Below are 14,426 nucleotides of genomic sequence, written 5' to 3' on the forward strand. Positions count from 1 at the left end.
TCCATAAAAATAAGGGAGTACTTGAAAATTGTCACCCATAGGCGCAAGTTTAAGGCGAAAGAGCAATAAAAAAGTTTTGTGAGTTCTTTTTACTTTTTTTTCTGGAAACAGTTGCTTTAAGAAAATATGAATCTGCAAGAACTGATCAATAAAATCTATGAGATAAAAAAAGCGAACTTCATTTTGGCAGGAGCTACTTTCGTTTCTTTTCAGCCCAAACTTTCCATACTACAGTCTGAAAAACATACCTTTTTTCAAAAATCCGCCATTTTGTTATTTTTCAAAAAAATTTTCCCATTGTAGCACCTGCCAGAATGACAAGCCTACAGAGTAAGAATCAGTTTAACTTTTTCGTTTCAGATGTCTTGAAGAGCCAAAATCCTGTAGACAAGTCACCTATCTTTTTTTCAAGACGCTTACTTTGGTGCCACACTACTACAAAAAAATATGTAAAAAAACAAAAATTGTTTTTGTACACTATTTGATGTCAATAATAACATACTATAAAATCAAAACGATCGTATTTTATTTGCTTTAAAAAAAATCCTAAAAAATGAGTGTCTAGTCAAATACTCACTCAATACCTTAACGAGGTCACAGGTTTACCACACGCATACGTCATTGATTTAAATTTTACATAAACATTTCGATATAGAAAGTTTTTCGGAAGGTGGGTGCCGCTTTTGACCAACACTGACAACAAAAGTAATCGGTTGACAGCTTAACAGCAGTGTCTGCAGATAGTTAATGTGCACGAAATTTTTAACCGTGAACGAGACACGGTTTCTTTCTAGCTCTCCAGAGCCTAAGAAACTGTCGATACCGAGTCGCGGCTGAACAACTTCAAGGTGGCTTTACGGTGAAATTTTTTTGGTATGCGCCCAGTGAATCCACATCGCTAAGTTACGCCAAGCTTTTGAATCGATTTTGCCCCGATTTTAGGCAAAAATTACCGTATTTCGCGAAGTAAAATGTTATCTCTGACGAAGATAAGAGTGTTACAAAGCAGTTTATTTATTTTTTCATTCTTATTTCCTAATTTGTTGAATAGATTCGATAGTGAAAGGTTTGGGTGGAATGAGAAGATCATAGATGAATACCGAACCTTTCTTTTAGAGCTTTGGGGGAAAAATATAATTTATATATAAATATCAATAATTGGCACGTACACCCTTTTTGGGTGTTTGGCCGAGCTCCTCCTCCTATTTGTGGTGTGCGTCTTGATGTTATTCCACAAATGGAGGGACCTACAGTTTCAAGCCGACTCCGAACGGCAGATATTTTTATGAGGAGCTTTTTCATGACAGAAATTCACTCGGAGGTTTGCCACTGCCTGCCGAGGGGCGACCGCTATTAGAAAAATGTTTTTCTTAGTTGGGTGTTTCACCGAGATTCGAACCTACGTTCTCACTGTGAATTCCGAATGGTAGTCACGCACCAACCCATTCGGCTACGGCGGGCATTAAAAAAATTGATGAGTTGGAGAAAGTTTATCCAGCTAAACGGGGACTTTTTTAAACAAAATATTTTTCCACCGATCAGTATGTCCCGTATTTAAGTTTTCCAAGACTTACTGATCAACTTACTTGCAAAATGTAAAGTCTCAAAATCTTGGAAAAAGACTAACGCCACTTGATCGAAGAGTGCTTAAAGGGGGCCTCTTATCAGTGGCTTAAAAAAATATATTTTTTTACTGCAATCAATAGATAGGTATATTATAGGAGAATATGTCCTCAAAATTTTATAGTGGAATTCAAATTGATTTCGAAGTTACGGGCCTGTATACCGGCCCTCGTGTGAGTATACTGTCTATCTTCTGAAAACTTTGAAACACGTGTTCTCAAAACTATGTTTTTGAAAATGGCGTGTAAGATTAAAAAAAACGACGAAAGTTATCGTTTCAAACCGATAATATATATAAAGATAATTAAAATGCGCAACTAATTAACTAACAAAATACAAGAAAAAATTCATTTTTTAACACCTTTTTTGAAAAAAAGCTAAAAAAAGCACTTTTTTCAATAATTAATTGTGTGTTCATTCTTCATATTTTTATACAAGAGTAGTCTATTATATGCAGAAAAACCTTCTGAATAAGGCAATATTTTTATTTTGTGTTTCTTGTGATAACTACGACCGCAATCTTACACGTCATTTTACTAGCGCGCAACGAGAAGCTGTGCGAGATCCCTCATATGACCGGCATTTTGTTTTTCTATTTATGTTAAAACATTGTTTATTACTTTTCAATCATGCCTTCAAATAAATGCAGAAGACTATTCCTGTGTGTCGCTTTTTTCGTCTCGAAAAAAATAGAGAAAAAACACCTTTTTTTGAAGCCACTGATAAGAGACCTCTCTTAAGCAGAGCCACACTTTCGATGTATAAGGTTCCTAATTGACAGTAGAGCGCGATAGTGCGCTAGTGCAACAATGAGTCGGTAGCGGAAAAATCCTTCCGGAGATAATTGAAAAGTTAAAAAACCACAAAACACAAGTATACAATATTGCGAGGAAGGTGTACTTGTTTCCACAGCAATCCGCACATGAAATAAAAGCAAGGAAGATTTTGGTTCCACAGCAGACGTGCCTATCATTATTCGCCAACCTGGGACTGTAATTGCCTTTGTGTGGGACGTGGTTCAAGAGCAAAGTTTAGCGCAAAGCCCCCGGACACTAAGGGTGATCTGGCGACTGCCATTAAGAAAGTAATACTCACAAATGACAAAGGAGAATCGGCACTTGCATTAAGCGCTTAAGATACCGACTGGAGCAAGATATTGCCGAAGGTTACATTGAATAATTTTCAACTTTGAAAATATTTTGAATTTACCCCAACAACTTTGTTACTCACTGCGTGAAATAACTATTACAATTTATTTGCTTCTTAATTAGTTTTAATATTTTTTTTTGAAATATTATATATTTGTCATTATATTTATAGATTTTTTTTCATGAAAATTTACTTTGTCAAGTAGACAGATGTACAGTTTTATGCGATAAAGCAACGCCGTACAGCTATTGAAACTTATTATGATAATGGTTGATCCTTAAAACATCGCAGAATTCGTGACTTTTTTGTGTAAATAATCGACCGAGTGAGTCGACAGTGAAAAGGTTGGGAGAAAAAGAAGTTGGTTCTGAGGATTAGTTTTGTCGAACATAGAAAAAGAACTGGCAGACAAAAAATTGGTCGTTCCGTTGAAAATAGTGTTGCTGTAGCGCAAACTGTTGCTGAACAACCTACAATATCGAAATCTCGACGTTCTCAACAATTAGGCATTCATGAATCGACCATTTGGTGGATTTTACCCGTAGACCTGCTCATGGTTTTTTACAAATAGTTCTAGCCGTATTTTGATTAAAACTAGAGAAACTTGAAATAATCTAATCTTGTTTTAAAGCAACATCCGGGCGTGTCCTTTGAAAACCCCTTTAAATAACAAATCCTGAATTTCCTGAAGACTTTCTACTGCTATTTAAATACGAGTTCATTCATGAGCGTATGTACTCGTAAAACGTCTATATATAAATAGAAAACAAAAAATATAAAAATAAATTAACGCTATAATTATATTTTCGCCAAAGAGGTTCAAGATTTAATTTTTATCTACAACATGTAAATACTTAGACAACACGCTACCATCCCACCCTATGAGAGATATCAAATATTTAAGTGCTTGTATACTCCTACGTTGGTATGTATAGACGTATATGACAGAATGATAAGAGTTAATCATTAACATAAATATATGTTAATCTCAACTTACTGCCTTTATATAGGAAACATTATTTGTGTTAAAGAATTAAAACGACTATTAAGTAAATATATGGCCGCATCTCTCGTGCGTTTACTGTGAGATCGGCGTTACTCAAAACATTATTTTAGTTAAATAATGCAGAAGCACAGATAAGCGCATTTGTAGTGTATTGACAAATAGCAGAGAATAATCTAATATTTAAAATCTTGCGACAAATTTTCCCAGACATCTCGCACTTTGGAGTTAGCAGATTCTTCAAGTAAGCAAGCTAAATGTAATTATATTTTTTTGGTTAGACTCAAATCAGTTTGTGCGTAACCATATTTAACTTGCCGCAAATTAAATCTTTTCAGAAGGCTGCCGATCTTCAAAGTGTTCACACGCACTCGGCAAAAGTCCGAAATAAATTTTTGATCTGAAATTTTTGAAATAAATTGTTAGATATGGATAGTAATTCCAAATATGAAAGTGGCAAAAAAGGTTAGTGAAGTGTCAAATTATAAAACAAAAAAAAAAAAAAAAAAAATAAGGATATTTTCTACAAAAGTACACAGACAGAATACAAGTAATCGGCCTGAATGCAATAAAGGAAACAAAATGTGTTATCATCACAGGATTTACAAATCATATCGCGCATTCGCTGGAAGATCGCCACATTCTTACAAACCGGTTTTAAAAATTTCTAGTTACTCTTCTTAATAAAGAAAAGACATATTCTCTTCTTCAGAGCCACTGCTAAAAGGCACTGCTATAAATTTGGTGCACAACATGTGAGATGCGGCATTGAAGTAACAAAGAATTTGCATTAAAATTCAAGAAAATTAAGTAACAAGCAACATTTTATTGTCGACCTTCACAAAAATCTACTCTACACAACGATTAGCCCTCTGTATTTAACCGATCCAGTACCACGGTTACATCTTCTTTAGTCCCTGTACGCGCCATGAGTGGTTACCTTAAACCTCAAACTTCATCCTGGAGAATAAGAAAAAAACCACAACTGGGCTACACAACCAGTGTTTGTGACATAATTAAAATGTTTTTTTCACCAAAAACTCTGGCGCAAGGAAGTGGGTTAAGCGTTGTCATCGCGCAACATCTCGCTGTTTTCGCCAAATTCATAGAATTGTCCAGTCACTGTCTGTCTTCCGGGATCGAATTGGCGAAGAACTTTGCCACTAATATCGAAAAAATAAACGATCAACATTGACTTCAGTTGCGATTTGAACATCCTCGTTTTTGTTGGCCGCTCTCCAGCCCGTACCTCCTGCCGCTGACTTTTTATAGTTCTTCTGGTTTCGTGGAAGTCTCATGAGTACTGGGTGGAACCAATATTTGTAATAGCTCTGGATGTGGTGCAACAATTCCTCGCATATTGATTTTTATTAATTTCCACGGCTCTACTGAAAAAGTTAATTCCACATAAAACACAAAACGAAAGGGATATTGACATCAAATTTAGACTGGAACCTTCTTTTAGAGTTCTTTCTTTCTGGATATTTGTTATATACGAACGAAGCAGCTAGCCACCTCGCGAGTTATAACTAAGCGATTCCATTTCAAGTGATCTACGTATTTTGAAAATCATCTTTAACTTTTTGTGAAAATTAGTTTATTTGTAGACGTGCGCATAAAAGAAGTAAACTGGAAAAATAAAAATTATAAATTTTTTTATCGAATCAATGTGGAAAATTTTGGTATGCAGTTGTTTCAAGTTAAATATCTTCGGTTCTTTTTAATTTTTTTTTCTTCGTGGTTAAGGTTATGTAAAGTGGTTGTCTTACAACGCACGTAGGCCAAATAGATGCCCATTTTGATACCACCGGAACTATCCTATACTTACTCTAGTTGGACCTCTTTAAACTATTCTGTGGACTTTATAAATCTAGTTAGTCTAGCTAATTTTATATATGCAACAACCACGATGTCGTCCAGAAAAGCGATTTCGAGCACCATCAACCTTCTTTAACTTTGCCATGCACCGACAGAGAAAGTGTTAAACTGTCTCTTCCTCTGCATCCTGACAGCCTCTGCAAAAGTCAAAATATGGTGCTCCAATTCTACTAGCATGCCTTCCTATAAGATAGTGCCCAGATAGGACAGCCGCTAATATTCTTAAGTATTTCCTATTAAATTTAAGTAGACTGTTAGTGCGACTCATATTCCATTCATATTCCTACTAACGCTAGAGGTATGTAACTGTGTCCAGGGATTGTTGGTTATACTTAAAGTCTGCCTATATATTTGCAGCTTACATGTTGCCAAGGACATAGACATGTCAACTTGGTCTTGAGTAATTTGGAGCGTTGTGCCCAGTCTAGCTAGCTCATCCGCTTACCCTCAATGTTACTGGGGTCCAGCACCCAGAGTAGAGTTATAGAGAAAAACTGTGCAAGTATTCTTAATTGTTCATAACACTCTACTACTGTTTTCGAAGAGTGTTTGGAGGTCAAATAAACTTAAAAAAAAATAAAAATTTCAAAAACAAAAATGTATTTTCTTGTTCAAAATTTATATGAAAACAATTTGTTTTTGACATTTATGAAAAACAACCCCTCTCCATCTCAATGTTTATTTTACTTACTTTTTCCATAGTGGAATTCCATTATCTTTTCAAGTTATATATTAAAATACGTGAAGTGAGCCAGTGAAAAATCGGTCCATTTGTGAAAAAATATCAAGGCGCATCCCACAATTGGAGTAGCAGCTCGGATAAATGTAAATCGCATTTTTTTCATATAACGAATTTTTTTTTTTAATATGGAAGAAAATACCCAACTCCATCAGCAAAAACATCAATCAATAATCAACAAAAAAAAAACAAATGTCAAAAACTAACACGATTTTTGAATCACTTCAAACTTGCACTTTATTCTATCGAAATTCAATGTGCTATAAAACTGCGTGCACAAAAGATTTTCTAAAAATTTCGATTAAAATTGTTTTTAAAATTCGTATTAAAAAATTTTTTCTGGCACACAGCTTCATTTTTTGGCGCACGACATGTACAGTGCGTCATGGTTTTTCTTGGCCTTACCGTCGCTTTCACACAACGTGTTAATTTTTCGATGGCAATTGTAGCGATGATGGATCGTAATTCAACAAATCCAGACTTTGAGGTAATATCAATGAACTTTTTTCAAAGCTATCTACAAATATTAATGCAAAAAACACTCACTTTCACAGGAATACAATTGGTCGGAGCAAACAAAATCTTTGCTACTTAGCGGCTTCTTCTGGGGTTATTTCATGACCCAAATACCCGGCGGTCAGTTGGCACATAAATATGGTGGCAAAGTTATGATGCTCGTAAGCATAGGCACTAGCAGCATTTTGGCAATACTCACACCACTCAGCGCACGCATCGGCGATTGGAAGTTACTCTTTGTATTGCGTCTGGCACAAGGTCTCATACAGGGTTGTATTTTCCCCTCAACACATACAATACTTTCAAAGTGGGTGCCACCTGAGGAGCGCGGCTCCATTGGCACCTTCTGTTTTACGGGCGTACAGTTCGGCAGTGTTGTTATAATGGCCGTGAGCGGCACTATAGCTTCGTCTTCATTTGGCTGGCCGGGCATTTTCTACATATCCGGCTTGGCTAGCTTACTATGGACCATTGTATGGTACTTCATAGGTGCTAGCTCACCAAGCGAATTCAAATGGATATCGGAAGATGAAAGATTGTATATTGAATCGTCATTGATGACAGCTACAAAGCCAGAGGAGGAGCATGTACCTACCAAAACACCATGGGTTAAGATACTAACATCGGTACCTTTCTTGGTCATACTGGTGGCTCAAAGCACATTCGCATGGGGCTTCTGGACGCTGCTCATACAAATTCCGTCATATATGAAGAACATACTGGAACAGGATATCAAAACGAATGCATTAATGTCTTCACTGCCATATCTCGTCAATATGTTGTTGACGTTCGCCTTTTGCGGCTTAAATGATTTCCTTATCAAGCGTGATTATATAAGTATACATACAAGTCGCAAACTATTCAATACAATCGGCTTCTGGGTGCCAGTAGTACCACTAATACTCTTGGGTTATATGCGTAAGGATCAAAGTAATTTGGCGCTTTGTTTGCTCGTCGTCACAATCGGTGTAAATTCATCGGCGTACTTGGGTTTCCTAACTAATCACATTGATTTGTCACCCAACTTTGCTGGCATACTAATGGGCGTGGCTAATTGTATGGCAAATTTAATGGGCGTTTTAGCGCCATTACTTGTGGGCTTCATTGTCACCGACACGGTAAGTAATAATGTCTTGATACACTCGCATATGGAATTGAGTTTGACTTAAACTAAACCTATTTGATGGATTATCGTGTATGATATACTTATTGAAATAGTCAAGTAGCCTGTGTACAGGCATTTATGCGCCTTTGGGTATAAATATACTACAATTAAGTGGAGCTACCTTTAGCTCATGACAAGATTTCCAAGGAGATTATGAAATAATTACACTTCGGAATGTGTAAAAATTACTCAAATTCACTTTTCCTTCCACTAAGTACGGATGTATGTACGAGTATGATGCGCTAAATATCCATAACACAAGGGCTTTTTGACAAGTTTTCAAAATTTAATTGTTTCTTATTTAATTTAAATAATTTTATACAGTTCGTTCTCCCACAAAGGCTACATACCTAAATACAATTTCAAGCTTTGTGCAAATTAAAAAAAAAAAAACTTCAGCAAATTTTCATCAAAAATTCAAACCTTTTTAAACAGAATTTTTAGATAAACTTCCAGTTAAGCAGTTTTATTGCGGATTGAATATCGGCACACAAAAGTGCTAGTATGAAGGGCCTAAAAAAATTTTTTTTTTGCTGGTGGTTATATGCATTTTCTCCATATGACGAATGCGTGACTTTTTTGTGAGGAAGAAAACGTGCACTACCGTCAGAGAAAAAAATTTGAAAAATCAAAATGAATTTTGAGATATTTGCACTTTTAGAATGCAATGGGTTATAAATCTGCACACTCCGGATTTTTCTAAAAATTTTTATGAAAAGTGTGAAATTTTGATGAAAATTTATTGATTTTTTTTTCATTTACATTTCAATTTTTAACCTGGATTTATATGATTTTTGTTGGACAATCAGTTATGTTTTTTTACAAAAATATTAAACATTACAAAAAACATTACCAAACTGGTCAAAATGTTTATGTGCAATCATTTGTCGCGGACTCTACACCCTGAGACAATGGATTTCTTTGCGTAACATTTACATGTGTAAGTAATTAAAAAACAAAACATTTACTTCTGATTTTAGAAAAATGTGAATCAATGGCGTACAATATTTTACGTAACTGCGGCATTTTACTTTGTTGGCAATCTGCTATTCATTTTGTTCGGCCAAACCACAATCCAAAAATGGAACTATCCCAAAGAAGAACAGGAGCAAAGAGATCACATCAAATTCGAGCCAGTTAACGTAGAGAAAGCCGTGCATTAAAGCGAAATAAACATTGACGAATGCTCTGCACTGGACCAAATTAATGTAACAATATGAAGTATGAATCCATCCACATCGACAACGTCAGTATTATTTACATATTTTTTTAGTTATAAAATAGTAACATACATTTCAAAATAAGCACATAGGCTAAATAATAGCTAACTATTGAGTTTCTTTTTTAGTGTATAATATTTATAAATAATTAGATACGATGAACTAAGTTAAATGACTATTTATAATTAGTTATCTTCTATAATAAATAAATATAAAAAAAGAAACCAAATACAATGAAATACTAGGGCAGCTGCCACAGACGGGTATATATATTTATGCGTCGTATTTATCTTCTTCTTCTTAATTGGAGCGATAACCGCTTACGCGATTTTGGCCGAGTTTAACAAAGCGCGCCAGTCGTTTCTTTCTCGTGCTTACCGGCGCCAATTGGGCACACCAGGTGAAGTCAAGTCCTTCTCCGCCTTATCTTTCCAACGCAAAGGAGGCCTTCCTCTTCCTCTGCTACCCCCAGCTGGTACCGCATCGAATACTTTCATAGCCGGAGCGTTTGTATTCATAACGTAGCCGCTGGATCTTTATTCGCTGCACTATGTCTATTTTATCGTAAAGCTCATACAGCTCATCGTTCCATCACCTGCGATATTCGCCGTTGCCAACGTGCAAAGGTCCAAAAATCTTACGCAGAATCTTTGTCTCAAACATGTTTCATCGGATGTTGTCATCGTCCACGCTTCTGCGCCATTCGTTAAGACGGGCATGATGAGGGCGTTGTAGAGTGTTAGTTTTGTTCGTCGAGAGAGGACTTTACTGCTCAATTGCCTACTTAGTCCAAAGTAGAACTTGATGGCAAGAGAGATTCTGCGTTGCACTTCAAGGCTGACTTTGTTGTCGGGGTTAATGCTGGTTCCTAAATAAACGAAGTCTTTTACAACCTCGAAATTATAACTGCTAACAGTGGCGTGGGTGCCGATACGCGAGTGCGCCGACTGTTTGTTTGAAGACAGGATGTACTTCGATTTTCTTCGTAGGTCTTTATCCGGCCACCATTGCAATTTTTTGTAATTAATATACATTTCAAAGTAATGAACAATTGATTCATTAGGTACTTTCATATAACAGTTATAATAAGATGTTCTGACTACTCTCAATACTCAAAAATTCGAGCTTTACTTCATGGATTATAGCCACTGCCAAAGTGCTCTGGTGACAAGGTGAACGGTGCATAGTCCTGATAAAAACGATTTTTTTCTTTTGCAAACTGGTTATTTTTTCACAATTTTTTTCTTTCAGCTAGACTTCAATAATATTCAGAATTTATTGTTTTATCAGTTTGCAAGTAATACACAAACAAAATTCCTCGCGTATACCAAAAAACGTATGCGAACACCTTCTTGACCGATTTCTGGACACGAACTCGTTTCGGAGCTGAGGAACCAAATTCATAACACGCATTAGCCTCTTGTTTTGATTTAGCTTCATGGAAATGGACACAAGTCTCATCCCTTGTGATTAATCGATCCACTTTATCCTTTCGAAATAGCGCAAAATGTTGCTGATAAAGTCACATTCTAATGTGTTTTTGTTCCAATGTTAGCAAATGCGGCACCCATTGTGCACACAGCTTCAGTCAAAATATTGCTTACACTGCCCAATGAGATACCTGTGACTTCATCTAAATCTTTTTCAGTAACTAGACGATTTTCCAAAACGATATCCTGTATTTTTCTACGATTTGTGGCGCACTTTTTGTTTTCGAACGTCCTTGACGTGGATCCACTTTAAGGCTTCTACGACCACGCTTAAGTTGAACCACCTATCTTTTTTCTGTATTAATTGATGGCGAAAATTCCTTATACACTTTCAATATTCGTTCATAAATTTCCTTTGCTTTTAAACCTTCCAAAAATAAAAATTCAATCGCTACGCGATACTTGATTTTTTCCATTGTAAAAAATACTGTGACACGTCTATTTTATGTTAATTGTCTTGTAGCAACGAATGAATTAACAGATTGAAATAAATCTTCACATACGTTCATATTTTGCTGGCAAAATTTCACGACTGTCTTCTTTCGTATGCCTTAACAGCAGCAGAGCGTTTTCATTTAACATATGATTTGCCGATGAGCAGCGCAGTTATGTCAGCAGGTATGTTCGGTTCAATTTTTAATAAACACTTAAAAAATATTTTTACTAATAATCGACATTAAGAAAAAAATCTTTACATCCATTCTCGGGCTTTGCGAACAGAAACAAAAACGGCTTTCAATATGCTTATATAAATTAACAAAAACGCTTGAAGTTATATAAATATTAGTATAGACCGACAAAAAATTTTAATACTTTGGTTTTAAACCGCTTGCTGACTGGGAAAGTTGGGGCCCTCAAGTCCTTCACCTTTAGCTACTAGGTGTAATTTCAATGAGTGTACTCGTATAAACTAATAACAAAATTGCTGTATGTACTATATTGGGCTCCAAACCAAACGAAGTTCTCTATGTGACCATTACCTCTACAAGAACCTACGGTTTTTTCCGATATTAGCGTCAGCTACAGATCGATTTTTTTCGCCCAAATTGAATTATATGGGCACGGACAGCATGTGGTTCCCACTCCGCTAAACTTGTTTCTTTTCTGGGTGCTCTGAAGTCTCAGGACTATATCCGCCACATACTATCACGCTCATCATACTCAGCGGGGTCCATGCAGCAGATTCATTGAAAATTGGCCCATGCGTATTCGTACCCGATGTCATTTTGAAAACGAAATAAATTACTAAGCATCGAGACAAGCAAATGCTACACCAAGCGAGGCTGCATTGAGGAGCCGGTGGCATTTATGCTAAAACGTTAAGTTTCCGCAAAAAAAAAAAATAAATTTAAGCTAGAGGCATGTTTATTATAAATAAATATTATAATGTAAATAGTCGTAAATGCGCACATGCAATTACACAATTAGATACTTAATTGTGTATTTGTTCCAATGACTTACAATGTACAAAGTAATTTCCTTTTCATTTTTTTTTTCATAAATCTGTATCAATTCGCTTAAAACGTGATGCATAAGTAAATATAATGAATTAGCATAAAGTTTTAACTCTTTAAAGCCCAATATTGCACAACTCATGGGTCTAGTAAATCTATGAAAAATACGATGGGAAAAATTTCCCATTCACCCCTAAAATCTCATTTTCTGAACAAAAACCCGTTTCTGGGTTAGTCCATATGAAAAAGAAACTCATAACTCTCCTCATTTTTGGTACTACCTGAATTAGTTACATCTTTCATCCATCAAAATTTTTCCTATATTCATTACAATATATTCGTATAGTGAACGTTCATTATGCATTCGATTAGAATGTTTGGTTTTAATTTATATCGTATTTTATCTAAAGTGTTAGTAATGTTTAACACTTTAACTTTGTTAGTAGTAGTTGAATAGGCAATAACAGACTTTGGGTTTTATTTATGAAAAATTGAGCTTTGGTCAGACTCGATTTTCTGAATACATTCTGTTCGAATTACTATTATTATTTGGTACCGTGCCGGCTGGAGGCGCAAAATGCCGATACATATAAGTCCCATTGGGGTCGAATTGCAATTTTTGACTTTATCTGCGGCCAAGTGAGCGAGTTGTCAGATGTCGTGAATTCTGCAATTCTGTTTCAAGGGATGGTCAAAAAGGCATTTCGGAAGCAAAGTGAAGGAGCATATTTTTAGCAAATAGACTCTTGGTTTTTGCACCCCTATCGTGCACAGCTTTAAAATTGTATACATTGTTCGTGATTTCCCAAGAGCTCGGCCAATACTCGTATAGTCCTAAAATAATCGAATTCATATGATTTGTCTTTGCCATTTTTTTTTTTCAAACTCAAATTCGTGTCGATCAACGACATAAAACAGAATTGATAGCAAAAACTCGATTTCGGAAAATTTCTTTCATTTTAGATGACCTGTGAGAGGGAGGTGGAACATGTCAAAATAGCGAACTTATGTAAGCCAAAATTTTAGGTTTGGATCTAAAATGAGATACGGAATCTTCTATGTAGTTATATTCACTTAGTAATGCAAATCACAATCAGAAAAGTAGAGATAAGCTAACGCTCACTTGATTTGGTATTATATCAACTGCTGAACTTAAACAAAAACAAACAATAGGATTTACTGATGTAGAAGCAGACTTTTTCCAAATTTGTTTCTATCGCCCCACGTAAAGCTTTCTTTCACCATTTGCTTGCAATTTTCTGTGCTACTCTCCGTGGCCCATACAACTTGCGAGATGTTCGGCACCCCCGGCTCCTTCAAAACCTTCATAAATTCAATGCCGGTCTTCGAGCAGGTACCATTGACCTGCATAGATTCAAGGATAGCTTGGTTATCAAATTAAGTGAAAATAAAATGTATTCTTGTGAGCGAACTTTTGCGTAAAGGACAACTGTCTTCTAGATGTTAGTCTTGCCTTAAAGGCATTTCAATGGTCAGTGGCATTCTAAATAAATACTAATACGTAGCCTATTCTGTTAAGCATCGAGTCATCAATAAAGATGTTCATAGACTCGGAGTTCAGGCCCTTCAAATTTTGCCATATCAATGAACTTTCAGTAGAGCTCAAGACACTTTGCCAAAGTAATGCAATTCGCGATATTTTGCCATGGCTTTACACTTTGAGTAGTAGGATGTTTTTGCATTCGCTGAATGTTATTCAAATTAGCGAAATTATAGAATTGGTTTAGATAACCTGCCAGATGGCAAGGGCCTAGGAAGCCCATTATGAGCCAGTAAAGGTTTCCTAGCCCTAGCTCCATATGCCCTTCAAGTCATTTCGAGAAAACTGAAGAGCATAATTGGCAATCAAATATGTAGAAAGTGTTCTCCTCTTCCTCATCCCCCTGTCGAATATTAGCGTACCAAGAAAATAGGGAACTATGGAAACAACACTTCAAGGTTCTATCCTATTCAGTTAGCTTTCGTATTTAATGACGAGGTCACGAAAGGGTTAAATAACCATTTTTTATGTGCGAGCGTGTGTATAAATATTCTCTTATATGTTCGTAAGTAAGTAACATATATGCATATATTTTTTAATCATATTTATACAAATCTTATCCAGTTCTCTTTACGTACGATAAGTAGGGAAACAGTAATATAATTACATGCTCTTTGGGGCTCTTACG

General features: G+C 35.8%; 1 protein-coding gene across 1 annotated transcript; it reads left to right on the forward strand.

The window, feature by feature from the left end:
* The first annotated feature begins 4,127 nt into the window (after positions 1-4,127).
* LOC129244705 (putative inorganic phosphate cotransporter) lies at positions 4,128-9,444 on the forward strand. The gene is made up of 4 exons (XM_054882494.1): positions 4,128-4,240; positions 6,743-6,879; positions 6,947-8,026; positions 9,054-9,444. Exons 1-4 carry the CDS (start codon positions 4,204-4,206, stop codon positions 9,234-9,236), a joined length of 1,437 nt encoding a protein of 478 aa, XP_054738469.1. The 5' UTR covers positions 4,128-4,203; the 3' UTR covers positions 9,237-9,444.
* The last annotated feature ends 4,982 nt before the right edge of the window (positions 9,445-14,426 follow it).

This window comes from Anastrepha obliqua, chromosome 4, assembly GCF_027943255.1.
Source record: "Anastrepha obliqua isolate idAnaObli1 chromosome 4, idAnaObli1_1.0, whole genome shotgun sequence".
Classification (NCBI taxonomy): Eukaryota; Metazoa; Arthropoda; class Insecta; order Diptera; family Tephritidae; genus Anastrepha; species Anastrepha obliqua.